This window comes from Miniopterus schreibersii (assembly GCF_964146895.1).
Source record: "Miniopterus schreibersii genome assembly, chromosome: 1".
Taxonomy (NCBI): Eukaryota; Metazoa; Chordata; class Mammalia; order Chiroptera; family Miniopteridae; genus Miniopterus; species Miniopterus schreibersii.
This window is the reverse complement of record NC_138101.1, coordinates 163,054,719-163,081,117: the sequence shown is the minus strand read 5'-3', so window position 1 is coordinate 163,081,117 and position 26,399 is coordinate 163,054,719. Positions and strand designations below refer to the sequence as shown.

Below are 26,399 nucleotides of genomic sequence, written 5' to 3'. Positions count from 1 at the left end.
CTAATCAAGAAAAAGAGAAAGCATAAATAACCAATATTAGAAATAAAGGAGGGAGGGAGAGAAGAGGAGGAGGAGGGTAAGGGGAGGGGGAGGAGGGGAAAAAGGGAGGGGAGCGGGGAGAGAGGTAGAGGAAAAGCACACACGGGGTCAGTTCTCAGAACTGGAAGTGTTCTCAGGGTGATAAGGGTAGTTAGTAGCAGACGTGACCACGGGATTGTGAACAGGCTCAAAGAATGTGGTGAGCAGATACGACCGTGGAGGAGACTCCAGAAAAAATATTATTTTGAACACATAGAAGTCTGCGGTGTGAGCATCTGCATGCATCACATTTTTTAAAATGGAATTTGTTATGATGCCCCAAAGCCTATTCAAGAAAATATTAAATTCCAGTGAAATGTGACTAAGGAAGGAAATACGTAATATCTTCTAAAAATTTCCATTAAAAACAGTTAAATAAAATTCAGCACTTAAGCAACATCCTAAAGATTCAAAATGTACCTCAGCGTGTTAGTGACTCCAGGTGGCCTAATGGTATAAAATTAGTCTGACTCTCTGTAACTTCATGTTTCCCAATTTTATGGGACCACAAAACTTTCCTTTCATGGAATGCCTATTAACGTTCCAAAGGAACCAGTATTCTTTGGAATACATTTTGGAAAAACACTGATCAAAGGATTTATACATAGCTAACAATTATAATTGCTGTAATGTGTTAATATTAGACTATTCTGCAAAGTTAAAAGATAGGGTGATAACTTGATTTTAGATAAAAACTTTTCTTCAAAGGAGCTTGAAACACACTGGACTTAGAATTTTTTGATGGCTTCAGACTGACAAGTAAAAAAGAAATTTTATTTCTGTTACTGCTTTTCCCTATATGTTTGATAGCATTTACTTCTACATTCCAAAATAAATTTCAAAATTCTGAAAAATCACTAAGAAATAAGAAAGTACTGATATTTCACCTATATATCAGTTACATCTTATATTTTAAAAAAAGAAGACTTACTTGCCTACGCTTGTGATCTTTGCATGTTGGTGAATATTATACCACACCACGGCTCAATCATTGTCACAAGAAGTGGAAAGGAAAGCAACTGGATTACCTCTGCCTTCTATATAATTTTTCTTATGGAAACTTAGGGCTGTGAATTAAAAATTGATGCTCAGACAGACTCTACTGTCTCAACCTTCACTAGGGACCACATGAGAGGAAATGAGTTTAAATGGTAATCTTTTCAGTTAAAGTCTAAGGAAGACTTTGTGAATGGGCTTATCATTTGTTATAATTATTTTTGCTATTGCTATTTATTCCCCTATTAAAGAACAGTGTGCCGGTCTCCAGGCATTTTTGTTTAAATACCGGCGAGGGTCACCAGTGAGATGAAGGTTGGTCCTCATTTACCTCACCCCAGCAGTGGGCTGGCGCGCAGCTGCAGGGCTGCTGGGGCTCTTTTCATTTAATTTGGCATCCCTTCCTGAGCAGTGCTGAGACTTGCACTTCAATGACTCCGCTGGGCTTTGCCATAATTTCTATGCTGTATCAGTAAAGCCTGCGGAAGAGATGCCTAAGCAAGCCCGAAAGGAGGCTGGGAGCACTTCTAGTTCAGGTATTTTTGCTTAAGTCAATGAGGGAATTAAACCCCAAATACAAATTAAGTCCATTTAAAAAATATATATGCCTTTATTGATATCAGAGAGAGAAAAGGAGAGGGAGAAACATCAATGATGAGGGTCATTGATCGGCTGCCTCCTGCATGCCCCCTATTGGGGATCGAGCCCTCAATCTGGGCATGTGCCCTGACCAAGAGTCGAACCGCAGTCTCCTGGATCCTAGGTCCATGCTCAACCGCTGAGCCACACTGGCCATCCATTTTAAAAATACATTATTAACCTAGTAAGGAAACTGACTTGTGAGGAATAATTAGATCATCTTAATACTGTGTGTGTGAGTTTGTCTTTTTTGCACAATCTCTCTTGGAATAATTTTCCTAAATGCTGAATCAGACTGTCATAAGAAAGTTTAAGTCGAAATTCTTAGTGAGCTATGTATTGATATGACTTAATCTTACATCTTAACCTCTACAGTCCTGTTTCTTATCTGTAAAATGGGGGTAATAATCTGACATGTTCTGAGTATTAAAACTGATGACACACAGAAGTTACTAGGACAGGGTCAGGTACACAGTAGGTGCTCAACAAATGTTTTGTGAAATGCATAACTGAAAAATGAAAACATTAACACCTGTGAATTTTATTTCTACAATCAGAGGAGAAAACAGTTTTGCCTGGCCTGCTTTTCTGTTTTACATGTCATATGTTGGTGATCATAGATGAGAAAGGAAGGGAACAAAAGGAAATAGATTTTCATCAGGGTGAGAGTTGTGGGTTGTCAGAACTTGAAGAGAACTTAGAGATGACTTGATCCAATACCCTAAATTTACAAATGAATGAAATAAGGCCCAAGGAGTATAAGTGATCTGCCCAAAAATCACACAGAAGTTAGTGACAGATCCACGGTTGGAGCCCAATATAAACATGGACTTTTCTTGTAATGAGGATTGTTAATATTATATGAGGTTATGGTGTTTTTAAAAAAACCTTCCTTTGACTAAAATAGTTTTGTTTTTGTGGTTTGCTTATTTCTATTCTTTCAAAAAACATTTTACTTTAATCCATCTGGAATTTTCTTTGGTGTAGGATGTAAGGTTAGGATTTAACTTAATGCTTTTTTTCCAAGTCATTAGCCAAGTGACTCAGCACCATTTATCTAACAAGTCCTCCCTTTCCTACTGATTTATAATGTCACTTTTGTGACATTCTTAAAAGTTATCTTTTATTCTAAGGTTAATATATTTGCTCGCTTTTTTTTATTCCATTGATCTGTTTATTTTTCTACCCACAGGCTGCTATTATAATTACTGTAATTATATGTTTTAATAAGTAGTATGAAAAGTTCACCTTTATTAATCTTCTTCAGGGAAAAAAATGAAGCCTTTGCCCATTTATTTTTCAAGATGATGAACACTGGCAAGTTGAAAAAAATTAATATTCCACACAAATTAAATAAAACCCATAAGAATTTTGATTGGACTTATATTAGATATAAAGATTACTTTGGAAAGAACTGGCATTCTTATTATAATTATTTTTCCTTTTTAGGAATATAATACATATTTTTATTTATTCAACCATTATTTAAAATTGATTTTGAGAGAGAGAGAAACATCCATTTGCTGCCCCACTTATTATGCATTCATTGGTTGTTTCTTGTATGTTCCCAACTGGGGGTTGGACCTGCAACTTTGGCGTATTGGGAGGACGCTATAACCAACTGAGCTGCCTGGCCAGGACTATTCAACTGTTCTTTGACATCGCTCAGTAAATTCAAGGCATGGCATGTAAAAGCTTTAAATGTGTGCAATGATGATCTAGGGAAGGGAAGAATAATTCTACCTAAAGAGATCTGGGAGGACATTTTTATGGCCCAAAAGAGGAGTTCTCTATAAATGTAATCAAATGAGGTACATGAAATTTCATTACTTAAATTAACTTGAGACAGCCTACCTCAATTACACAGGTCCTTAACAAGTGGTTCAAAGTCATTAACCACATACACACAAATCAACAGTGAGTTTATACTGGATTCTGACCAGATTGGACACTGTGCCTGATGTTGGAGATGTGGTCCCTACCCTCAAAGGGGTTTACAGTCTAGTTAGGGGAAGTTTCCATTTTAAAAGTACCAGCTCTAGAGAGTACATCTTAAATGTTCTCACCACACATGCACACTCACACAAAAGGTAATTCTGTGAGATGCTGGAGGTGTAACTAACCTTATTGTGCTACTCATTTCTCAGTATATATGTCCATCTAATCATCACATTGTACACCTAAATTTACACAATGTTATATGCCATTTACACATCAGTAAAGCTGGGGGAGGAAGCACCAGCTCCTCTTTTTGTTCTAATCCTTGAGTTAATGTCACCTCTTACTAAGTAATTTGATCTTTTACTTCTCTTCCCAGACCAAGGCAGAGAAATTCCTCCACAGATTCCTTGGTCATTGAGGAAGCAGTTCTTTGCCGGGTCCCAGCTCTATCCCTGGAACGCAGGTCAAACCACCATCCTCAAAGCTCCCTAAGGTAGCATAGAATAAGGGTAAGAATGCCAACCTGGAAGCCAGGCTGGCTGAATTTGAATTATGACTCTTTGACCTTTAGCTGAGGTATAGGGTGAATCACTCTAGCCTATGGATACTTACTTCTGTTCTACCAAAGAGGTTTTAAAAGGCTAGGAATGTATATTTGAATTCAAGTACAGTTTAAGGTACAATGGGTTAGAATATTGGAGAGCACAGCAATAGTGTTTATTCATCTCAAGTACCTCTCAGTAGATAATTAACCTGGGTCATGATAAAAACGGTTCTATTAGGCCCATTTCTCATGTGGCTAATGCTATTGTGCTACTTGCAGTAGTATTTCTCCTTTGCCTCATTTTAAACACAACACTGACTATAATATTGCAAGCATTACCGCATTTGTAGTTTTCCATTTTCTTGCTTGCAACAGAAAAGCAACAGTAGTTAGATGAAAGCATGAATTTTTATATTTTCACCCAGGAAGATGCAATTCTTATGAAAACCTGGAGTGGCCATCTAGATATACCCACTTTTTGGTAGGTTTCTTGCACTATCAGCTAAGAGGAGTGGATCCTTCATCTACAGGAATACAGAGTTTTTAAGTTCTCTTTTCTGATACACATTGGATATTTGTATGAATGAAAAGGAAACCTATCACAGAGAGTTCTAATTTTGGGGGGGTCATAGACCCCCTTTGGCAGTCTAGTGAAGCCTAAGAACCCCTTCTCAGAATAATGTTTTTATAAGTGCATAAAATAATAAACATTGGAGACCAATTATATTTAAATACAGTTCTATTCATGGGCCCCTTGTGCCTTAAATTTATCAGAGCTGACTCAGGCTCCTCCATCTACCTAATTTTTGGCTCATCAAGGTGGAATTATGAGTTTAGAAACATAATCTCTTAGTACGAAGTCCAAACTCAAGTCAAAGCTCAAGTCACAAAGTGCAAAGGCACTGGATCCTACCAGGGATCCTAGTTAGCAGGTGGCTGCTGACCTGGGATGATTCCAGGGCAGTGCAAAGGCTCTTCCTGCATCTCCCCCAATCCCTCTTCTCCCTGCCTACTCATGCTTGAAATCCCTTAATAGAGTCTAACTCCTCGGGTTTAATTAAATAGAGGATTTACTCTTGTTAAAAAGCAAAAGCCCATGGGAGAGGTAATACTCTAGTGCCAAAGATTTTTAAATTTATTTTCAGCAATAGAATCTATTTCTCAAATGCAACCTTAAGTAGAATGCTGATATGTAAATAAATGCAAGTTTTATAAGAATTTAGTATAACTTTATATTTGAATTTTACATGTATATAAATAAGTATATACTATATATTAGTTACATATATCTGTATGTATATATGAATCAGCACTGGCAACAATGAGGCTGTTTTGATGAAAGCAAATTATGAAATCAAGAGTTATAGGTAATAACTGCAATCTTACACCCATCACAGCAGACAGTTTGTGTCTGTATTTTATTTTGCCTGCACAAGGTGGAGAAAATCCTCATGTAAATAGATAAGTAATTTCAAATAACTAACAATTTGTTATGGTACTTATAACCTCATGATTTTCTTCAATTAAAATAATTTGGAAACTTTAAGGAAGAGTAGGAAATTTGCTTTAAAATAGAATCACTAACAATATCTAACAACTACTCATATTCCTTAATAATTAAGGATTAGTTGTTAAGTATTCAATTTGGGGAGATTTGACAAATAGATTTTGTGAATAATTTGAATCCTGACTCCCTTGCTTACTTCATAACCTTAGGCAAGTAGCTAAATCTTAGTCTTAGTTTCCTTAAGTGTCAAATGGTTATAAAAACTGTATCTATTTGATAGATGTAAGGGGTAAATAAGAGTGTACATAAAGAACCTAGCATAGTGTCTGGCACACTTAATAAATGCTGTTATTGTCCTGGCCGGTGTGGCTCAGTAGGTTAGGCATCGTCCATGCACTGAAAGGTTGTCAGTTCTACTACCAGTCAGGGAACTTGCCCAGTTGCGGGTTTGATCCCTGGTCAGGAGCATAAGGGAGGCAACCGATCGATGTTTTTCTCTCTCTAAAAATCAATAAAACATATTTAAACATATTTAAAAATTAAAATAAATGCTATTATTGAAGAGGTGAGTGATCAAAAGTACTTTTCAAATGTGTCTTGTAACATTTTAAGATGTTCCATCACGTCCCATTGAAATTCTTTTCCAATATCTCAACGCCTTTCTCTGTCAGATGTTCAGTTTCAGAACAACCTATTTTGTTTTGTATGTTGAATCCAAATTTTAAGATGACGCTTTATTACTGGTCTTTTCTCTGCAGTTGTAAAGTGACACTGCAACCCTGTGATGTCAAATGAAGGTTGTACAGCACATTCCAAACCAGGTAAGAGCCGACCCAAACCTAAATGAGCGATGGAACCACCTATAGCACGGTATCATCACGGGGCAGCACGTGCTATTGTAATTGTCCAATGGACGGTACGCTGTGCCAGGCGTGTGCACCTGAGACCCTGCCTGGCTTTGCTGAGCACCAACGCGTGTGTTATAATACTGAGACCGCTTACATTTATTGAATGCTCACTAGGGGCTAGGCTCTGCTTTAAGATTTTGACATGTATTAGCTCATTTAATCTTCACTTATTTATTTGTATGATTATTATAGTTTATATGAGAAGATAACTAATTTTCAAAATTTGACTAGTACAAAAATGCACCCTACCTCATAAAAAATACCTTGATAAAACATTTAGCCCTGGCTGGTATGGCTCAGTGGTTAGTGTCATCCTGCACACCCAGGGGTCGCAGGTTCAATTCCCGGTTAGGGGCACGTATCTGGGTTGCAGGTTTGATCCTTTGCCCTGGCTGGGCGCCGGAGGCAACCAATCTACATGTCTCTCTCACATCAATGTTTCTCATTCTCTCTCTCCTCTCTCTCCTTCCTCCCTCCCTCCCACTCTCTCTAAAAATCAATGGAAAAAATATCCTTGGTGAGGATTAACAGAAAAAAACAAAAACGAAGTTCAAATGTACATGTGCACAAACACAAATACACCCATGCACATGCCCGTGTCCATGTGCTCACAGAGTGAAGCTGGCAGCACACATTAACCCGTTAATGGTATCTAACTTGGTACCATTATGTATTGTTCTTTATTACACTTTAAAATATTTATCATAAAAATGAAATATGAATGAAATGCTCACAGCCTCCCTGAAACGCACTGGAGTTCTCTGTAACAGTTTGAAAGCCAGAGCATTACACCCATCGCTCATTTACACTGGGGTGTGAGAGGAGCCAAATCAGATCCTCTTCTGGATGCACAGGTTTTAGAAGAAGGGAGAAGGAAGTGTGAGCTTTTTAATACGAATGCGTTTTTCAGAAAGGCAGGAACCTTATTAGGCACCTATGATGTGCCTGCAGTGTCCCTCTGTTACCTATAGTCCCCATCACACCCTTGCCTAGCAGCCACCCTTGTCCTGACTCTACAGGAGAGGGAACCGAGCACGCGGCGTTATTTCCTTGCCCAGGTTACACCTGGGCAACGGCAGGCAGGGCCCAAACTCTGACCCACTCGGCTCCAATGCTTCCCCCCACCAGACTGCCTCCCGACTAGCCCCCCCGTTATAAATGAGAAAATGAGAATGGAAGGGTAGGTGACTTGCTCCTGGAAACAGCCGGCTCGTGGCGAGGCCGCTGGGCCCCCGGAGCTCGGGCTTCCCCGGGGAAGCTGCAGCCGGCCGGCGGGAGGGTGCTCGCCCGGCTAAGGGCGGGAGACTCCTGCTCGCTTCTAGGCTGCGCAGCCGCGGCACATCCCGCTTCTCCCCCAACCCCGACAACGTCAGCTTCAGACGGCAGGATAAAACATGGCACAACACAGCATGTGAAAACTGCCGACAGCCATAACTGATATTTTCAGAGCGCTTATTTGTACCAGGACCTTTGAATGATCTCATTTAAATCCCAACACAGTCCTGTGAGGGAGTCTAATGATGGCCATTTTACACATGAGGAAAGGGAAGCTGTTTCTGGGAGACCCCAGTCTAGTAAGGATTCACACCCGGCACTCTGACCCAGAAGCACTGTGCCCAGAGCTAGAAAATGCTGGAGGTCAGCACAGGGTTGGCCTGGGCGCGCATGCAGGAGCTCAGCGCAGAAACTCAAGACGCACCGCATTCGCAAGAAGTCGGAGAACTCGCTCCAGCTAATGTTCCATGAACATTATCTAATTGTCTCTCCCCACTCCCAGAGTAATGGGCTTTGGTGAGAGAGCCTGACACCACGCAATGACAACTGTCGAGTCACTGTCTTCACTTTCCCTGCACTCCCAACCAGTGCAGAACTAAAATTCTCAAAGAGCGACAACATACAAAGGAAACACCCCACACTCCCGCCAGCACCACCCTACCCAGTGGCGAATTCCTCTTACAGGCCGAGAGTCAAGAGCGTGAGAGGTCACTGTTTTCTTGGAGTCTCTCTGAAAGCAACGTGGAGAGAAAGCGCTTTCTCAGTGACAGAAGCGGCCATCGCAGTCACACTGGGTAATGACTGTGTGTCATAAATAGGATATGGCATTTCTGAATGTTTTTAAAGCTATTTCCTTTTGTTTGACTAATTTAATTTACCAAATGCTCCTGGGAAAAGGGAGGGGGGACCAAGACGCTGACTCTACACTTCCTGAAAAATCAACACTTTCCTCTTAAACGGCTCTCAAGGAGCTGCCATCTGACCGGGGTCTGCTGGCTCCGAGACTCTACCTCTGTCAAAGTTCCGCCCGGCAGGTGTGAGGAAGGATAGACGCCGAACTTGAGTGAATACCCACATCTGTGTTTGGAAAAAGGGAACAGAAGCAGCACAGAAGGAAGTGGGAGAGATAATTGCTGGCTTGAACTACAATACATTTTACTTGTGGGCAGCGGGCCAGCTTCCAGCAGGCGGAATGTGCAGGCCCATCTTATTGGAATTCAGGGGTGGGCCTCCGCTCTTGTCCGGAGACAGCTGTAAACCAGCAGCCCATAGCATCCCAATCAGGCGGCGAGTTTCGTCAAGGAGTGCTGATATGTACAGAAGCAGCTCTGTCTGCTTCCACCGCACCCCTGCCTGGTGAAGTGACAGTCAATCTCTGATTCCAGATGACAAGAACTGGATAAAAACTTAAAACAAATGGCGACCTTTCAAAAGATTAATTTGTTTACCAACAAAACGTTCCCTCTTTGTCATCGGAGATGGGGGTGACCTTCACTTTCCCATCTCTAGGCTGAAAGGATGCTGACTATAGTCATCTGTTAAGTTAACTCCATCTCAGCAATTATTCCCTTTTTTATTTTTAGTGACAAGAAGGGTTTATTAATTCACTCTGCTTCTTGTTATGCTTTATAAATGCAACAAGCTCATTCTGAATTACTGCAGTGTAACATCAATTTGTTTAAATCTAATTCTGCTACTGTTGCCAAATTATGTTGTGACTGTAATTGTGGCCATATGCATGGGCTTAAAACACAATCATATTTTGAAATAGCCCTTCTTTCCCACCCCACTCCTCCTCGCCCCGCCCCTTACTTCTGGTGCTTCTAACCCTTCGACATGAACACAATTGCCTCACTTTCCATTACTTTATCATTTCAGAAGTGAATGTGCTTTCAGTGAGAGCGATTGCTAAGCACGCCCCGAGTGAAACAGCAAAGAATGAAACTGTGATTTGTGAAGTGCAGTTGCTACCCAACTAAGTTGGTGAAAAACACTGCATAACATATGACTCATAAAATCTAGAAATCATAATAGCATTAAATTCAGCCTCATGAATAAATAAAAGATTCTAAGTTTACATTGCATTATATATTTATTTATTTGGAAAGTGGGCCCAAGGAACTGGTATAATTCTATAGCAACTCACATCTTGCCAAAAAGAAAAATGTTTTTATGATTCTTTTCTAGGTCATAACAGTTATAATCAGAGTTATTTGCGCAGCAATTCAAAGCAATGTTTTGTTTGGCTATTTTGTTATGCATTCATAATCGTTCTTTTAAAATTCATGTAACAGATACATGTTTCAAGCCTTTTAAGAAACCCTTTTTATTTAAAACAAAATAAATCAAAGTCAAATTTTCTGTAGATCCTTTAATGTGTTGCATTGGGGTGTGTAACTGGAACTAAATGTCATTCAGCACAAGCAGTATCAGAGATTTCTTCTTCTCTCCCCATGTCTACAAGGCCCTTCTCAAAAACCTGCTAGAGGGTTTATTATGATTATTATTATTATTATTAGGCACATTTAAGATATTGAAAAAAATCATCAGTGAGTTTTACTTTTAACATTTTGTTGTAAATTGATTTTACTGGTAGGGTTAATAGGATGTAACATGCTGAAGGCAGTTTTGGGGGGGGGTATGTGTGTGCATATGTATGTCTGGCATAGATGTGTTTTCAATGCACTAAAGTCTTTGTACAGCACCTTATACCTCTTCACAAAATGAAGAAAATACCAGTTTCTAAGAGCTAATAATGTAAATTAACTATATATTCAAGTTTGCTCCATCAGAAAATGTCTCAGATTTACAGGCTTTTGACAAGCTGTTTAAGTTTCAAAAGTAAGGAAACACATGGCCTTCGGCAGCCAAATAATAATCCCCTTTGAGCGTTTCGAGGAGTTATAAAAAGTGATTAGCCTGGATGCTGCTTTTCTAATTAGCTATACATCACAACACAGACACATTGCTGCGGTTTGGGTAAGTGCTTTCAAAAACAGTTTTATAAGTGGTAAATCACAACTGTATTTATTCTCAAGTGCTCTATGTGGTTGTTTAAAACCAAACACCTGACTATTTCTTTCATAGGGTTTTTTTGCACAATGCTTCTGTTTTATAAATTCAAAATGAAAATACTGGGTTTTTTTAGTTAGTACCATCATACGTACATATATCAACATAAAATGATAGGCTCGACTATTTGGATTGAAATGCCAATAGTAAATTTGAGTAAAATGGTCCTAATGCATATACATTTTAAAGTGCTCTGGTGTACAGTTTTATGGAGTCCAGTTTTATGAAAAAAGGGGATTTTTAATATAATAAATGAGCATATATTATCTATATGTCAGACAAGGCAAAGAACTTTCCCATATTCTCTTCATTCAACATACATGGGCACAATATCCAAGGCACTTAGCAGATATGCGAATTAAAAAATATAATAAATGACTAAGATTCTACTCCAAGTTTTGGATATAACTTTGAATTCCTATTTATGTCTGAATCTTCTCTTAGATTCATTAAAGCAGAGCATAATCCTCTCGGAATCTGGAGTTGTGCCTTTTTAAACCTCTATACTCATCAGAAAAAGTTTGCACGAGATGCAGCAATTGCCTTGGGCTACAAAGCTTCAGCGCTCCACCAGCTAAGCCAATATTAATTCTAGATTGAAGGGGGAAAACCAACAACAACAAAAGAGAAATCTGCTTCTGTCTCCACAGCCAGAGAAATAATATTTTTATTTCAAGGGCTTTGGGCCCATGGGAGCAGATAAAAACCCTTTCACATTATTCACAGTGACATTTTAAATAAAGTTTCAGCAGGAATAAAAATATCTAACTTTCTGGTTATTTCTGGGGCTATACAAGTATTTCTGTGATAAAGTGCTCTTAAACCAAACCTGTTAGAATAACATAAAGCACATACAAAGAAACTAAAAAATATATTACAAGGTTACATAAATGAAGTAGGCAGTTGAAAATGTCTATGCAGGACATTTGGAAGATTAATCTAAGAGGCTATTATGCTGGTTAGAAATGGGTTTGCAATTTAATTCTAAAATTAATCTGGTTTTTAGTTTTGATTTCACCAAAGTATACATTTAAGGGCTTTTGAGAGAAGCCAAAGGTTAAAATTGTATTTAAAAATGTATAAATGTAACCTTGGTAATTGTTTTCAGTATTAGAAATGATCTCAAATGAAAGAATTTCCCAATTAAGTGAAGCATTGCTCCTAATTCTCCTAAGAAGATCCCACAATACAGAGAGTCCAATCCTTGCTTTGGGACACTTACCAGAAAGTCAATGGCAAAAATGGGCACAGACTGAGACCCCTTAATGCAATCACCATGTGATTATTTTTCCGTTTCATCATTTTGCTGACCTAAAGAATTAATCCCTGCTTGCTTCAGATTTAGAATAATTTTCTTGAATTTTGTGTATTGTATGAGTATATACCATTGAAGCTGATACTATGCTGTTGTTTCCTTTTGATTTTTCTGATGCTAAGCCTATTATGAAAGAAATAAAATATTTAGAATTTCTCTACTAATTCTCTTTGTTGTTAAATTTTCTCATAATTGTTAAAATTATGGAACTAGATTATTTAGGAACATAAAAAAAAATAGAGAAATTTGAATGAGCTACCAATGGATCTTTAAAAAATAGGTTTACATGTTTTAATCATTTCTAATTATAAACAGAATCAAAGCTGCTCCATTAAATTTTAAGGACAAAAGGATCAAAATCTTTACTTAAAATCTACATTATATCGTACACTACTAATGTATGACTTTTAATTCTTAAAAAAAGTAAGAGCTTATTAAAACAACTCATTACTTACATGTGCTTTTCTCTGATTAATATATGGCATACTGACTCCATAGTGCGCATGGACTGCAGCTCTGTGCTGGGTGTTCTCAGGATCCTGCATGATTTTTACATCCAGCCCTATCTTTTGCTGAAACAAAGAAACAATGAAACTTTCATGTTGGATGAACAAAAATGCTTACTAACACCTTATATCCTCAAAGGAGTATACAGTCCTTTGAAAATAATTATTCTAATGTAATTCTCACTAGGGAAAAAAAATATATATATATATATGTCTTTTATTTCTGCTGTTAATTGTTCTCGTTTATTCACAGAAAAGGAACTTTCTGCAGATTTCCCCCCATGTATCCTATTGCTCATACAAATACATCCTCAGACAGTGTTCATTTTCTCACAAATAACGACAGAAGCCAGCCATGGTGGACAAAGGACTGGACTACCTGGTCTGGGTTTATTTTTAGCTTTCCAGGTCAAGGATTCTGCTGATGAAATCTGTGCTGCAGACACGCAGGTAGAGGGCTCCCTTGGTCTGTTAATGTGGCACTTTCCTCGGGGACACTTACAGGTAAATCTCAGCTTGGACTTGGTAAATTTATCACCACAAATTTATTTACTCCTTTGCAGAGATTTTGCTCTTTACAGGGAAAATGCACGCTTTCTTCAGAAAAAAAGAAAAGCATTTCGTTTGAACCACGTGTGCCTCATTTCAAATAATTCAAATTAATTACAGCTGAGGTGCTTGGCTAGCAGCCAGGGGTGTAGCAGCACAGCGGCGGCGGAACCGGGCACGGAGAGGCGGCCGGAGCCGGGGCTCCAGCTTTGCTTTCCCCTGGACTGCCTGTGTATGCCCTTGGGTAAGTCACTTCCCCTCTTTGGAAGCCAGCTTCTTTATTTTCAAATGTGACAGTTAGACTTGATGGTCACTTGAACTATTCACCAGCCCCCACCCCGCACACACACGGCCCTCTCCAGCTTTGGCATTCTATGATTTGACACTAAAAGGTTAAGTTGACACTTAAGAAATGTGGTATTACCAACAGTTTCTGAAGTCTTGCGACTTTCTTATTGTGATATAATTCACATACTATAAACTCTACCTCTTCAAACGTTTGTAATTTAGTGATTTTTAGCATATTCACAAAGTTATACAACCATCGCCCCTCTTTATTATTATTATTTTTAATCCTCATGGGACGATATGCTTATTGATTTTAGTGAGCGAGAGAGGAAGAAACATCACGCCGACTGATTGCTTGCCTCCTGTACGCGCCCCAACCAGGGGCTGAACTCACAGCCGGGGTCTGTGCCCCGGCTGGACGTTGGGCCTGCCACCTTTCGGGGTGTGGGATGATGCTCCCACCAGCTGAGCCACCACGCCAGGGCAACCATCACCCCTCTTTAATTCTAGAACATTTTCATCTCTGAAGAAAGAAACCTCCGACCCATTATCCATCACTCCCCATTTCCTCCGCATCCCAGCCTCTGGCAACTACTAATCTACCTTCTCTCCCGTGGATATGTCGACTCTGGACATCTCATACGAACTGAAAATATGTGGTCTTTGTAACTTTTAAAAGAGCCATTGTAAGCAATTAAAACACCTGATTTCCTTTCAATGGCGTGTCTTCATTCTGAACGTGTCCTGAGGCAATTGTTGAAATGGTTGTAGGAACCTGACAGGTTAGCTCCCACCCAGTTCCTTCTTTGTCCCTAAGTCATCAGTGGCTGTGCCTAAGGTGGAGGTGAAGGAGACTGCAAAAACATCCACAGGATGTACGTGGTCTAGTTATTTCCTAACACGGGCTCCAAACCTTCCTTTAATGTTTTTAATAGCAGTTTTTAAACCAAATCTCCAACTAGCTGTACTCAGCTGTCCACTTTATCTAACCCATGCAGGGACACGGGTTGCAAATATGGCCTGTCTACTCCCTTCTCCTTGAAGTACTCACGGTGACAAAAATAATGTTGCGCCTAGTTACCGATGGGTTTCCTTCTGTGGCCAACCCACGCTCACAGCGCTATACCCGGGTGTCTGCGTGGAAGCTGAGTGTCTCTTTCATTAAAATTAATACCTGAATATAATTTTTTTCTTCTTAATTAAACTTTCAGAATAATTTTCATTCTACAAAGGATCGGGACATTACTAATATGTATTATATTGACTGGATGTGGTTTCTGTAATTAGGGTGTTTTTAAAATGTGTTCTGGATACAGTTGATGGTAATAGCTCCCTCTATCATGTCTAAGCTTTGTTAGAACTTTTAAATTCTGGGATCATTGGCTAGTGGACCACAGCAGTTTTCTTAGTTTTATTATGCTCCATCAACTTCCTGCGGCCATAGGACTGGTGTAGGAAAGAAATGATCAAATACCAAATTATTTTTAAAACTAGAATTAAAATCAGTTGGTTTTTTGGTCCATTTTTACATTCCTGTGGCCTTGGCACAGATATTTCTGGTAAGGAATCAAAATATAAACAGAAATCCAAGGTTGTATGTAATATCAGTTATTTATTAGTTGGCTTCTAAAGCCTTGGGAAATGTACTTCAAAATTATTGACATTCTAATATTTACTATTTTGGCACCAAAGCATATGTATACCAAAATAATATGCAGCACACATGATTTAATTTTCCTTTAAAAAAAACATATAAAGGAGTTTACATTTAAATAATAGTAACATATCACATGGTTTCACTGAAAATCACTACCACATATATTCATAATCTAAATTTGTTTTACAATTTTACAAATTATATCTACAGAGATGTACAGGAAAATACTTATAAGCATAAACTGCCCTATCAGACTCAGTAATAAGGTTTTCCAAGAAAAAAACAATTATAGATTTAAAACAAAACCAAAATTAATCAACCCATTAAGCAGGAAAGCATGCTCCAGAAGATGATCATTTTTTACCAACAGTAAGATAAATATCAGAAATAATTTCAGAAATCTTTCTTAAATTGGTCAAGAAAAGACAGCGATTTATTTAATTATCTTGAGTCACTAAATAAACCAAACTTTATATTCTCTCCTTTTGATAGTAATTACAAGCAGATATATCAAATGTGACTCTCATTTAGACTTTGGTTTGTAAGAACAAAAGTTATTATCAGAGCCAATTACTGTTTTACCTACATGGCTGCACAGAAGCAGGGAGCTCAATTTTCATCTCATCAGTGATTTTGTGGTATTTATTTTATTACTATGCCCACAAAGCTATATAAGAAAGAAATAGCTTATGCTATTAAAACTAGGGTTTGAGCATAAGAGGCTAAGGTTTCTTTTAGAAGAAGTTCTGAATTAAAAACACTAGGCAGCGTGTAATGCCAGCTCCCCAGACATGGGCAGACCATAAAATGACATACATCTGAGCAGTAGGTCCCACACAGAGTAATCAAAATTGAAATGCTTCACAAACAAAGTTGAGACAGTCTATTTACTAAGTTATAGTATTATCAGCATAACATTATTCTCAACAGTGTTTGCTACAAGTAATGCCTTCTAAAGTGTGTATTGCTTAATATTATATTCCTGCTGGTTGAAGACATCTGCTGTTTAATCTCAAAATCAGAAAAAAAGGGAAAAAGAAAAAAGAACCCAACTTCCTTTAACATTCTGATTCTTTCAACCATTATTATATTTAATGGAAGTACAAAAGATGCCAAGTTCTGGTTCAAGCCATATGTTCTGGGTAATAATACCTACCTTCACAGAGCTGTTTATGAGGTTTAAATGACTAATGTATGTTAAGTATCTTGCAAATTATAAAGTAATATTCAGGAGCCAACTTGCAAGGGGCTTCTACTCATCAAATAATAACTGCAATAGATTGAAACACTCAAATATATAAAAATCCACAAGTTCTTAATATTTCCCTATCTCCCCCAAAACTTAATAAAATTAATAAGCTAAACTTAACCTTGATAAATAAAAGAATCAAGCATGTATCCTGTTTTTCCTGAAAATCTATTTTTAAGATTCACCAAAGAGCTGATAAGGGGAAACTTCCCTTATTTATTCATAGAAACGAATAAATGCAGAAGGAAAGAGAATTATCAGATCACCATGTTGCAGTCCCTAATGAAATAATGTGTTTAGGTCAATGTCAGTGGTTGCTCATACCATTAGGGTAAAATGTGGTGGAGAACCTTTAAAGGATAGATAGAGCTGGTAATACTTGGACTCACTGATCTATCTTAATATCATTAAAAGACAAAAAAGAATTTGCCTCTGGAAATGCTATAAAAGGAAGGACACATCAGCACCTATGAAATTTTCCTGCCAAAAAGATGTTACCTGAATCTGATCAAGCTTCTAGATAAAACTAGTTTATAAGAATTACTAGGGAAAGAGGACCATATAAAATGACACCATAAGACTGCAATCAACCAAATCCAGACTGTGGGAAAAGCCTATATGACAAATGACCTGGTTTCTTCAACCAATAAATGACTTTTTAAAAAATATTTTTTTTATTGATTTCAGAGAGAGGAAAGGAGAGGGAGAGAGAGACAGAAACATCAATGATGAGAGAGAGTCATTGATCGGCTGCCTCCTGCAGGCCCCCTGCTGGGGATCGAGCTGGAAACCTGGGTATGTGCCCTGACTAGGAATCAAACCGGCTCCTTGGTGCATGGGTCAACCACTGAGCCACGCTGGCTGGGCTAAATGATATTTTTTAAGTGAGGAAAACTGTTATAGATAAAATGAGATACAACTGTACTGTACGGACCTTGTTTACATCCTGATTCAAACAACGATAGAAAGACAAACGGAAAACTGAATGTGGGCTGGGAATTATATAATATTAATGCACTGCTTAATTTATTAGGCATGATAATATTTAAGTCCTTATCTGAAGTATTTAAGGGTAAAATGATATGATGCCTGGGATTTGCTTTAAAAGACTTCACCAATAAGAGTAGAGGGAGTAGACGAATTAAGAATGGTAAAATTATGGTAACCGCTAAAGCTGGTGATGGTTACATGGATTTCATTCTATTTTTGTGTCTATTCAAATGTAAATTTTCTTAATAAAAAGTCACATTTGAAATTAAAGTATAATTCAAATGTGATTATTCATTATTTTATTATCATTTCTAGCCTAACATTCTGTGCTCTATGATATCCCCTTCTGCCTCCCTGCTAGGACTAGAAGGATTCACGGTCACAGCATCACTTAACTCCAAGCTCCTTTTAAATGGCCCAGCTGCCACCCTGCTGCCCAGGTGGACAAAACCTTAAGACTTAACTACTTCTATTCTGATGTGCCCATCCAATTTTCTGATTCCTATAGGAGTTGAATTGGCAAGTAAGAGAAAGGCTGGGAACAGAGCTAACATTTATTCAGCTTCCATTTGGTGCCAGGCACCGTGATAGGTGGGCGTTGTCATAATCCACCTGCTTTATTTTAGTCCTTAAAATGACAAGAGGGAGTGTGTGATATTATCACTGCTTTAGCAATGAGGGTAACTGGTTAAGTGGCTTCTCAGGTTGCACAACCCGAAGGAGGGAGTCAGGGTGTGACTTGTGTGTCTGACTCCGAAGCCTCTTTCTGCCACAACACACTGCCGCACTGGAGGAAGTGCCCGTTGATGCGCTTTTCATTCAGCTTCCTATCCGTCAGTCAGATCCCTTCCCCTCTCTGATCCCCACAGGCACTGCTCTGGTCCATGCCCTCGCTATTGATTATTGCGCAGACCTCTGCAGTGGCCTAAGATGGGTCTCTGGCATGACCTCCGGGATGCCTGAACCTCTGATCACTAATTGAAATATGTCTCTCACCTCTTTAAAATCCTCTAATAGTTTCCCTGTGGCGGCATGACCTGGCCCCGTCTACATTCCAGATTGCCACAAGTACTCTAAATAAAATGCACTAGCATACGGCATAGAGAATACCTCAGATATGGTGGTCAAGGGCAGCCTTCTCGAGGAGGTGACAATTATCCTGAGGCCTGTGTGGAGAACTGAGCTAGTTATGCAAAGATCTGGGAATGACTGAAGGGTAAGAAATTGATGGTTAGTGAGAAAGGATAACCACAAAAGCTAGGGCCTTAGTGAGAGGCCGGCCTGAGCACGGGAAGGGGTCCTTCTTCCATTATGACACAGAGAAGGCGCAATAAATCTAGACATAAAAAATTTGATAAATTTCGTAATAGGAAGGTTAGGACTAAGTTTTTCTGCATGTGACCGAAAACTGGAAGACTATTGTTTACATGAGATGAAATTTATTCTTCTCATGTGTATGAAGTCCAGAGGTAGGCTGCTCAGCGTTGGTTTGGAAGTCTAGAAGTTGCTAGGAACGGGGCTCCTTCCAGCTTGGTGCCCGGCTCCCCCTAATGTAGAGGCCCCCCCTGCTGGTCTGGGAAGGCTGCTAGAGTTTCAGCCGCCATAGCCTCAATTCCGGAAACTAACAATTTCTGCCACAATCATGTAATCTAATCTAGCTGAGGAGGAAAAGGGCAATAAGACAAACGTGATAAATAGTAAAAGAATGACAGGTCAGTGGATTGGAGGTTCTTACAGTGGTGAAAAATTGTTGGAAGAACATACTATGCGAGCTGGCAGACTAGGACATGGAGGCCAGAGACTGCTGTGCTTGAAACACATTTTAGAGATGATGCACTTACTGGTTCCAACAAAGCCCAGGCGTTAGGCATGCCTGCCTCTCACCCCCCACCCCAGCCCTTCCAGAGCACTGTTTTTCAACTGCTATTAGAGCACTCACCTTACTGTCTGTAGAATGCCCATCTATAGACTGTGAGCTCCTACACCACTGAGATTTGCATCTCTAGTACATAGTAGCATTAAAATTAGGATATTTGGGAAAATGAAATAGCACACCAGTGATATAAGACATTTTTTAGTTTTACTCTGTTCATGTTATTCTTACAATATGCCACAGTGACACAATCATCAGCTTTATAGCAGCACTGTGCTAAAGGGGGCATTCTGTCCAATTGTTATGGCACATGGGCCAATTATTAACTCCATGACCTCCCTTTGCTGCAACTAATCTCATGAGTTGGTGGCCAGGGAATGGTGGCTCTCCTGCATGCCCAGAAATTAGCATCTCCCGGTAAGTCAGCAAGAAAGGCATGAGATATTTGGGATGCCACCTTGAAATGTTGCTGAAGCACAGAATACCTAAAACAAAATTCAGGTAATCTTTGCAATTGGAGCAAGTAGCTTAGGTTTCTGGAAAAGGTTCTATGAGTCAAAAATACGTAGCTAATTGAATCTTCTCATAGAAACAATGTTATTAGAAGATACTGTCTTAAGGGCCCATTTTTTACGTCCATTTTTTTTTTAGAAACAACCCCAAATACCACAATCATCTGTTACATTAGCTATAACTTATGTACACTGTCAAGTATAAACCTCTTTAAAGTGTATATGTAAGCCAATTGAATGGGGACAACTTACAGTAAGACAGTACTGCATATGATAGAGTATCATAGAGTATTACCCAAAATTCTAATGTAGCTTCGTAATTGCCACATTAGTGTTACTCAACAAATCAGAAAGAAAAGGGTCACCTTTATCAGGAGCATTGCACTGTGGAGTTTTGTTGGGAAAGTTTAGAGTGACAGATCTGAGGATAATTCTAGGGATAGTTAGGGTCATTTGTGGACAAAATCAGGAATCTATTTTGCTTTCTTCGGTTGTAAATTTCTTTGCTGCAAACACAGGAAGATGGCTTGAGTCTTTGTATTTGTTACAGTGGTGAGGAAAAGCCAGGATTTTGAGGTCAAATAGACCTGAGTTTGAATCCCAGTCCTATTCCTTAGCTTTAAGTTACTATCATCCCTAGTCCTCAGTTTCCTCATCTGTAAAGTGAGGACACCAATAATTCCTTCCCTCAAAATGTTGTGAGGACGAGAGATGATTTCATCATCAATGCAAATACAGGCTCCTAAATGGTCTTCCTGCTTCTGCCCTTGTCTTGTAACATCATAAAGTTCTCATCATGGCAGCCAGAGTGACCTTTTCAAATTGCAAGTCAGACTATATTGGTCCTCTGGTCCTCCAATGGCTTCCCACCTCACTCAGAGGAATGCCTGTAGTCCTCACAGCGGTCGACAAGATCTGGCCCCTACTATTTTTCCTACTTCTCTCCCCCTTGCCCATCCCTCTCCAGCTTCCTTGCTGTTCACGATCCAGGGTCTTTGCATCTTCCGTTTCCTCTGCCTGGAATGCTTTTCCTCCAAATAGCCAAATGACTTGCTCCCTCATGTCCATCACTTGTAAGATGACACTTCTGCTCAAGTGTCATCTTATAAGTGAGACCCTCCAACACCCCTTTCTCCCCCAGCTTTTCTTTCACCAACCAACATACTATATCTTTACTTTTCAAATCATGCTTTTGTTTTCCTAATGCCTGCCCCATACCACCTAGAATGTAAGCCCCATGAGAGCAGAGGAGTTTGGCTGATGACCAAAATAGTGCCTGGCACATAGTAGGTGCATGAAAGAGGTTGACCAATATTCATCAACAAATAATTAGAAGTATTATCACTTACATAGCACTTACCATGTATGGGGCACTGTTATAAGCACTTATGTATGTTAATTTATTTATCCTTACAACAGCCCTATGAGGCAGGTATGTACTATCATTATGCCCATTTTACAGATGAAGAACTGGGGAGCAGAGAGGTTAGGTTTCTCACCAAGGTACAGGAGGTGGACCCATACTTTTAACCATTATGGTGTCATTTACTGAGATCCTACTCCAGCTGGGCTCTGTCTAGGCACTGGGTATAGCAGTGAACAAAACAGAGTCGCTCTGATTTAGATGAATAGAGACTTAAGAAATAAAATAATCAAATGCAATGGAAAATCTTAGCAGATCTGGGTTTGGATAAAAGAGCAGCAGTAGAAGCCATTTGGGAGGTAATTGGGGAAATCTGAATATGAACTAGGTATCTGTTATGTTCAAGAATTATTGTAATTTTTTAGGTGTGATATGGTATTATGGGTAAGTAGGAATGTGCTCGTTTTTGGAGATGCACGTTAAAGCATGAAGGGATGAAATGTCATTCGGTCTATATTTTAAAACACTTCAATAAAAAATAGGTTAACAATTGTTAAATCTAGGTGGAGGAGAAATGGTTATTCGAATACTATTCTTGGTTTGAATATTTTCATAGAAAAGGCTTCTTAAAACCATAAAAAGGAAAAATATATGGAGCTTACATTCTAATGAGAAGTCAGAGCTCATGGTGGTCGGCTCACTGTAGGCCCTCCCTTCTTTCCACTCTATTCTGTAAAATCCAACTGCCAGCTCATCGGCAAAATCCTCCACCCTGATGTTAAGTGAGTATAACTCACAGTGAAAGCCTGTGAAGCAATCCTTACTTGCCCTGACTTTTGCCTTCTTTGATCTCTCACCATATGGCTCCTCACGTCAAAAATCCTCAAAACTTTAGCTTCGATCAAATTTTGAGAATCGCTTTCTCAGTTAGATCCCAATTCACAAAATTAAAGATTCTTCCCATCTAAGGCACAGGTGTTGCACATGGCTGCATCCTATTAAATCACATATTTTATGTGCGTGTGATTGATGGAGCATCTATTTTATGGAATTAATATAGAGAATAACTCTCAGGCGGTGAGATGGCTTTATTTTCCCTGCTCCACAAACATACCAACTATATCATGCTTCTAAGTTGTTCCTTTCATCTGAACAGTTTAGAAATTTCTGCTTTCAAATCGCCTTCAGACTTAACTTGCCAGACACAACAAGGAGATGAAATGCTCTCTTGGCCTATAAGCTTTCTCCTCCTCTTACCTTATCTTTTGCTGCTTTTATTTCAAACCCTTTCCTTGACTATTATGTGCACATGTGCCCAAGGTGCCACAAAGAGGGTTTGGGCTGCTGCGGATAGGGAGCTAAGATATACTACAAAGAAAAGCCATCGGAATATGGCTTTTTCAAATGTAAAAGAAAATTAATAAACAATTCTTAATTATGATGCTTAATTACAACTGAGCAACTCCTAATTGTTTGTCAATTAAGATTTTTGGTGTTAAATGGAATTCCAAAAACAGCTATCAACTTTGGAGAAAGAGGGCTTACAGAAGCAACTGGGGTTCACCTAGTTTGAAAGGTTGGCTGTGGGTAATTAAAGGTGGTGATATCCCAGTTGGGCTTCACAACTGCTTAATAATACAAGCTTTTGGGTTGGTGCAGCAGGCTTGCTGGAACAGCTGGCAAAACAGCACTGTTTGTCATTGACTTTACAATGCAAAATTAAGGCTATCCTTCCTGTCAGTGGTTATGCATTTTTAAGCAGATATCACTGATATTAGAGATAAAAAAACACTAGGAATCCAGGCCCTAGAGGTAAAATCAGGATGGGAAACAGTTCTTGCCCCTTTCTAAATGAAGCTCACCCATGCTCACAGCATTTCAAGGAACCCGAGGTTATACTCAGCACATGGTTCCTTATCTTTATAATCATTTGCCAGGATTCAAAACTCTTTTGGGAAAGTAAACTTCTGGCCATAGTTTTTTGCAGTTTTTTTTGGTGTGTTTTTCTGGAATAATAAAGCAACTATACATTTGACAACAGTCCTAATTTCAGATATTTTATTTTATTGTCTCTATAAACCAGAGATCTCAGATCTTCCCCTTTAGGACCAATTGTAGCCCTACTGAGACTCTTGGCAGACACTTATTAGTAAGGAAGGTAAGTTTAAGCTCCCTTTACCACAGCATTCTCTTTTCATCAAAGCCTTTATCATTATGTGGTATTTTCTTATCAATAGGCTGTCTTCCCTGGCCTCCCCCCCCACCCCCCAAATGTAAGCTCTATAAAAGCAGGGACCTGGTCCGAGTTGCTCATCCCCATGTGCCTCTAGCAGTCCTTGGCACACTGTAAATACTCCACAGAGAGTGGCTGAACAAACCCAGTGCAACAAGTACAATGACAAAGGCAGGAGCAGGCTGCTTTGGGAGTGCAGCCTGCACTAGTTAATATTTTACATGGGGGTGAGTACACCCTTAGAAGTCATTGGGGTGGTTTCTTTTATTCATTCAACAAACATTTATTGAGTCCCCTGGAATTATAGAGCAATGAACAAACTGACATGGGTCCTGCCCTCCTTATAATCTAGTGGAAAGACACATATTTAAAAAAAAATCATACAACTTAATGTCTAATTACAAATTGTGTTAAGTGTGATGGAGGGAAAATACAGGCTAATATAAACAATTATAGAAAGGGGTACCACGTGTTGGCTGCACCACTCTGTGAATATCCTAAATCAAACACTTTTTTAAAGGGTGAATTTTATGGTATACAAATTATATCACAATTAAGCTATTATTTTTAAAAGGTTACCATAGTGGTTAAGAGCACAGCTCTGGATCCCTACATTTCTGGGTACATAATCCCGGCCCTGGCACTTACTAGCTGTATTGTCTTGGCCAATTTCTTCAACATTCTATACCTTGGTTTCTTCATCAATAAAATGAAGGTAATAGTAACATCTCCTTCGAGGGTTGTTCCGAAGGTTAAACGAGTTAGTATTCCCAGAGCACTGACGACAGTACTTGGTACTCAAAAGAAGTGAACTATTACTATTTTGGGGGGATCAGGGAGGAAACAGGAGTCAAATCAAAAGAGCACCCCAAAGCGGCACAGTCAGAAGCCTCTTGAACTCTATTCTTGCCACCTGGACGCTTTCTTTCTGGGGCTCTTTTTAAAAATTTGAAGGCATTCTGTTTTGGTTTATTTTGCTTTCTGAAGAAAGCTCTTGTCAGAGAAACTGACCATGTCATGAATGTATCTGAAAAAACAATGACATGTTTTCTCATTTAGACACAAAACAAATTTCCCATCTTTACTCTTAATTTTTTTCCTAACAGCTTCATTGAGATATAATTCATATACCTTAAATTCTACCTTTTTAAAAAATACATATTTTATTGATTTCAGTGAAAAAAAGGGACAGGGAGAGAGCAATAGAAACATTAATGATGAGAGGGAGTCATTGATCGGCTGCCTCCTGCACGCCCCCTGCTTGAGATCAAGCCTGCAACCTGGGCATGTGCTCTGACCAGGAATCGAACCATGATCTCCTGGATCCTAGGTGAATGCTCAACCACTGAGCCACACCAGCTGGGCAAATTCTCCCTTTTAAAGGGTACAATTCAATGGTGTTTAGTATATTCACAGAGTAGTGCAGCCATCACCACTATCTAACTCAAGAACATTTTCTATCATCCTCAAAGAAACTTGATACTCAGAGTCACTCCCCATTCTCTCCTCCTCCCAGCCTCTAGCAACCATTAATCTACTCTCTGTGTCTATGGATTTCTCTATTCCTACCTTTATTCTTGGCAAAGCATGTGGAGATGTACTATGCTGTCTTTGGGGTTGCCAAAGTTTACCCTCAGATTCCAAAGGGAAAATAAATGATTTCTGATTAATTACAGTTGGAAGCAACCTAAGGGGGGAAAAAGAATTTAAAATCAAATTTGCTATCTTAAAAGCTTCACAAGTTGTAATTTGAAAACAATGCATCCTAGTTAAATTAGACTTTACAGGAAATATTCTGTTGGCAATTATAATAAATTAGACCAATCTTTAGCACTTTTACTACTATAAAACTGCAGTTGTTTATTAAGTATACGAACTTCCAAGTCTGATAAAGACCATTATAGCATGAATAGAAAGTTCTATGTCTGGCTGAGTTTATATGGCACACAATTGACCTAATTAGTGCATTATAAAACATTTCTTGGTAAAGAAAAATACAATATGCTGTACTTTGTTTAATAAAATCAAATCACAGGGTAGTCAGTGTTAAATATATTCAAAATGCTGGTCCCCCAAAGCAGGTCATACTTACATTCTTTAAACCTCTACTATTTTATATAATTGCAAAGACTTAAGGATCAAAGGTGGTTACAGATCCTCCTTATTAAGCAATGGGCAGTTCCATGAAAGAGCAATGTAAAACAAAATAAAGTTGTAAGAATGAGTATATGTATGCCTTCAGATTTTTAATTTGAAAGCAGTTCTTTAAAATGGTCAACATAATTACGATCAGCCACCAATGATTCAATCTTTTGATTCTGTGATATCCACTTATATAAAACTATCATTAGAAAGTAATTTATGGACTTCTGGTTTCACCCCAACATGTAAAGAGTTTGGATGTTATCACTCCCAACCTTACAACAAGAAAATAAAGGTGAACAAACAAAAATAAAACTCTTCTTGGATCCATCAGAGAATGTAGATCATAGGGAGAACTGCTTGCTGCCCTGAACACTGGAGAGAAGTGATGAAAGGCCAAGAGTAGAAGCCTGCTGCTGAAGCCCCTACTGGTAAAAGCACTTAAACTCCAATTCACTGCAACTTAGCTTGAAAGTGAAATATTCTCAGGGGCCAAGTCTTAGGGGTACCCATACTTTCATGAGTTTTACCTCCAGGATCCCCACCATGTTTTCATGGTAAAAATCAGAGAAAAATCCCCTCCTGCTATCAGCAGGGAAAAGGGAAAAGAAATCATTTCAAAATACTCCCAGAGATTTCTGTTCTTTGTTCTGTTCTCTGTAATAAAGGCAAACTCTCAAGTAAAACTATTTTGCCAAAGCCTTATCTGACCTGAGGAAGGCCAGTTAGATAACTCTAGCCCCTTCTGGTCTTCTGTCTTAT

General features: G+C 38.9%; 1 protein-coding gene across 1 annotated transcript in view; it reads right to left on the bottom strand.

Annotated features, from left to right (window-relative positions):
- The window catches only part of IQCH (IQ motif containing H), a gene marked incomplete at both ends in the record, with an annotated part of 175,289 nt that overhangs the window by 135,166 nt on the left and 13,724 nt on the right, over window positions 1-26,399 (bottom strand). The window contains 2 exons of the mRNA XM_081126407.1: window positions 12,731-12,847; window positions 25,065-25,182. Of these exons, the coding sequence (XP_080982533.1) occupies window positions 12,731-12,847; window positions 25,065-25,182 (235 nt within the window). The remainder of the gene's footprint in view (window positions 1-12,730; window positions 12,848-25,064; window positions 25,183-26,399) is intronic.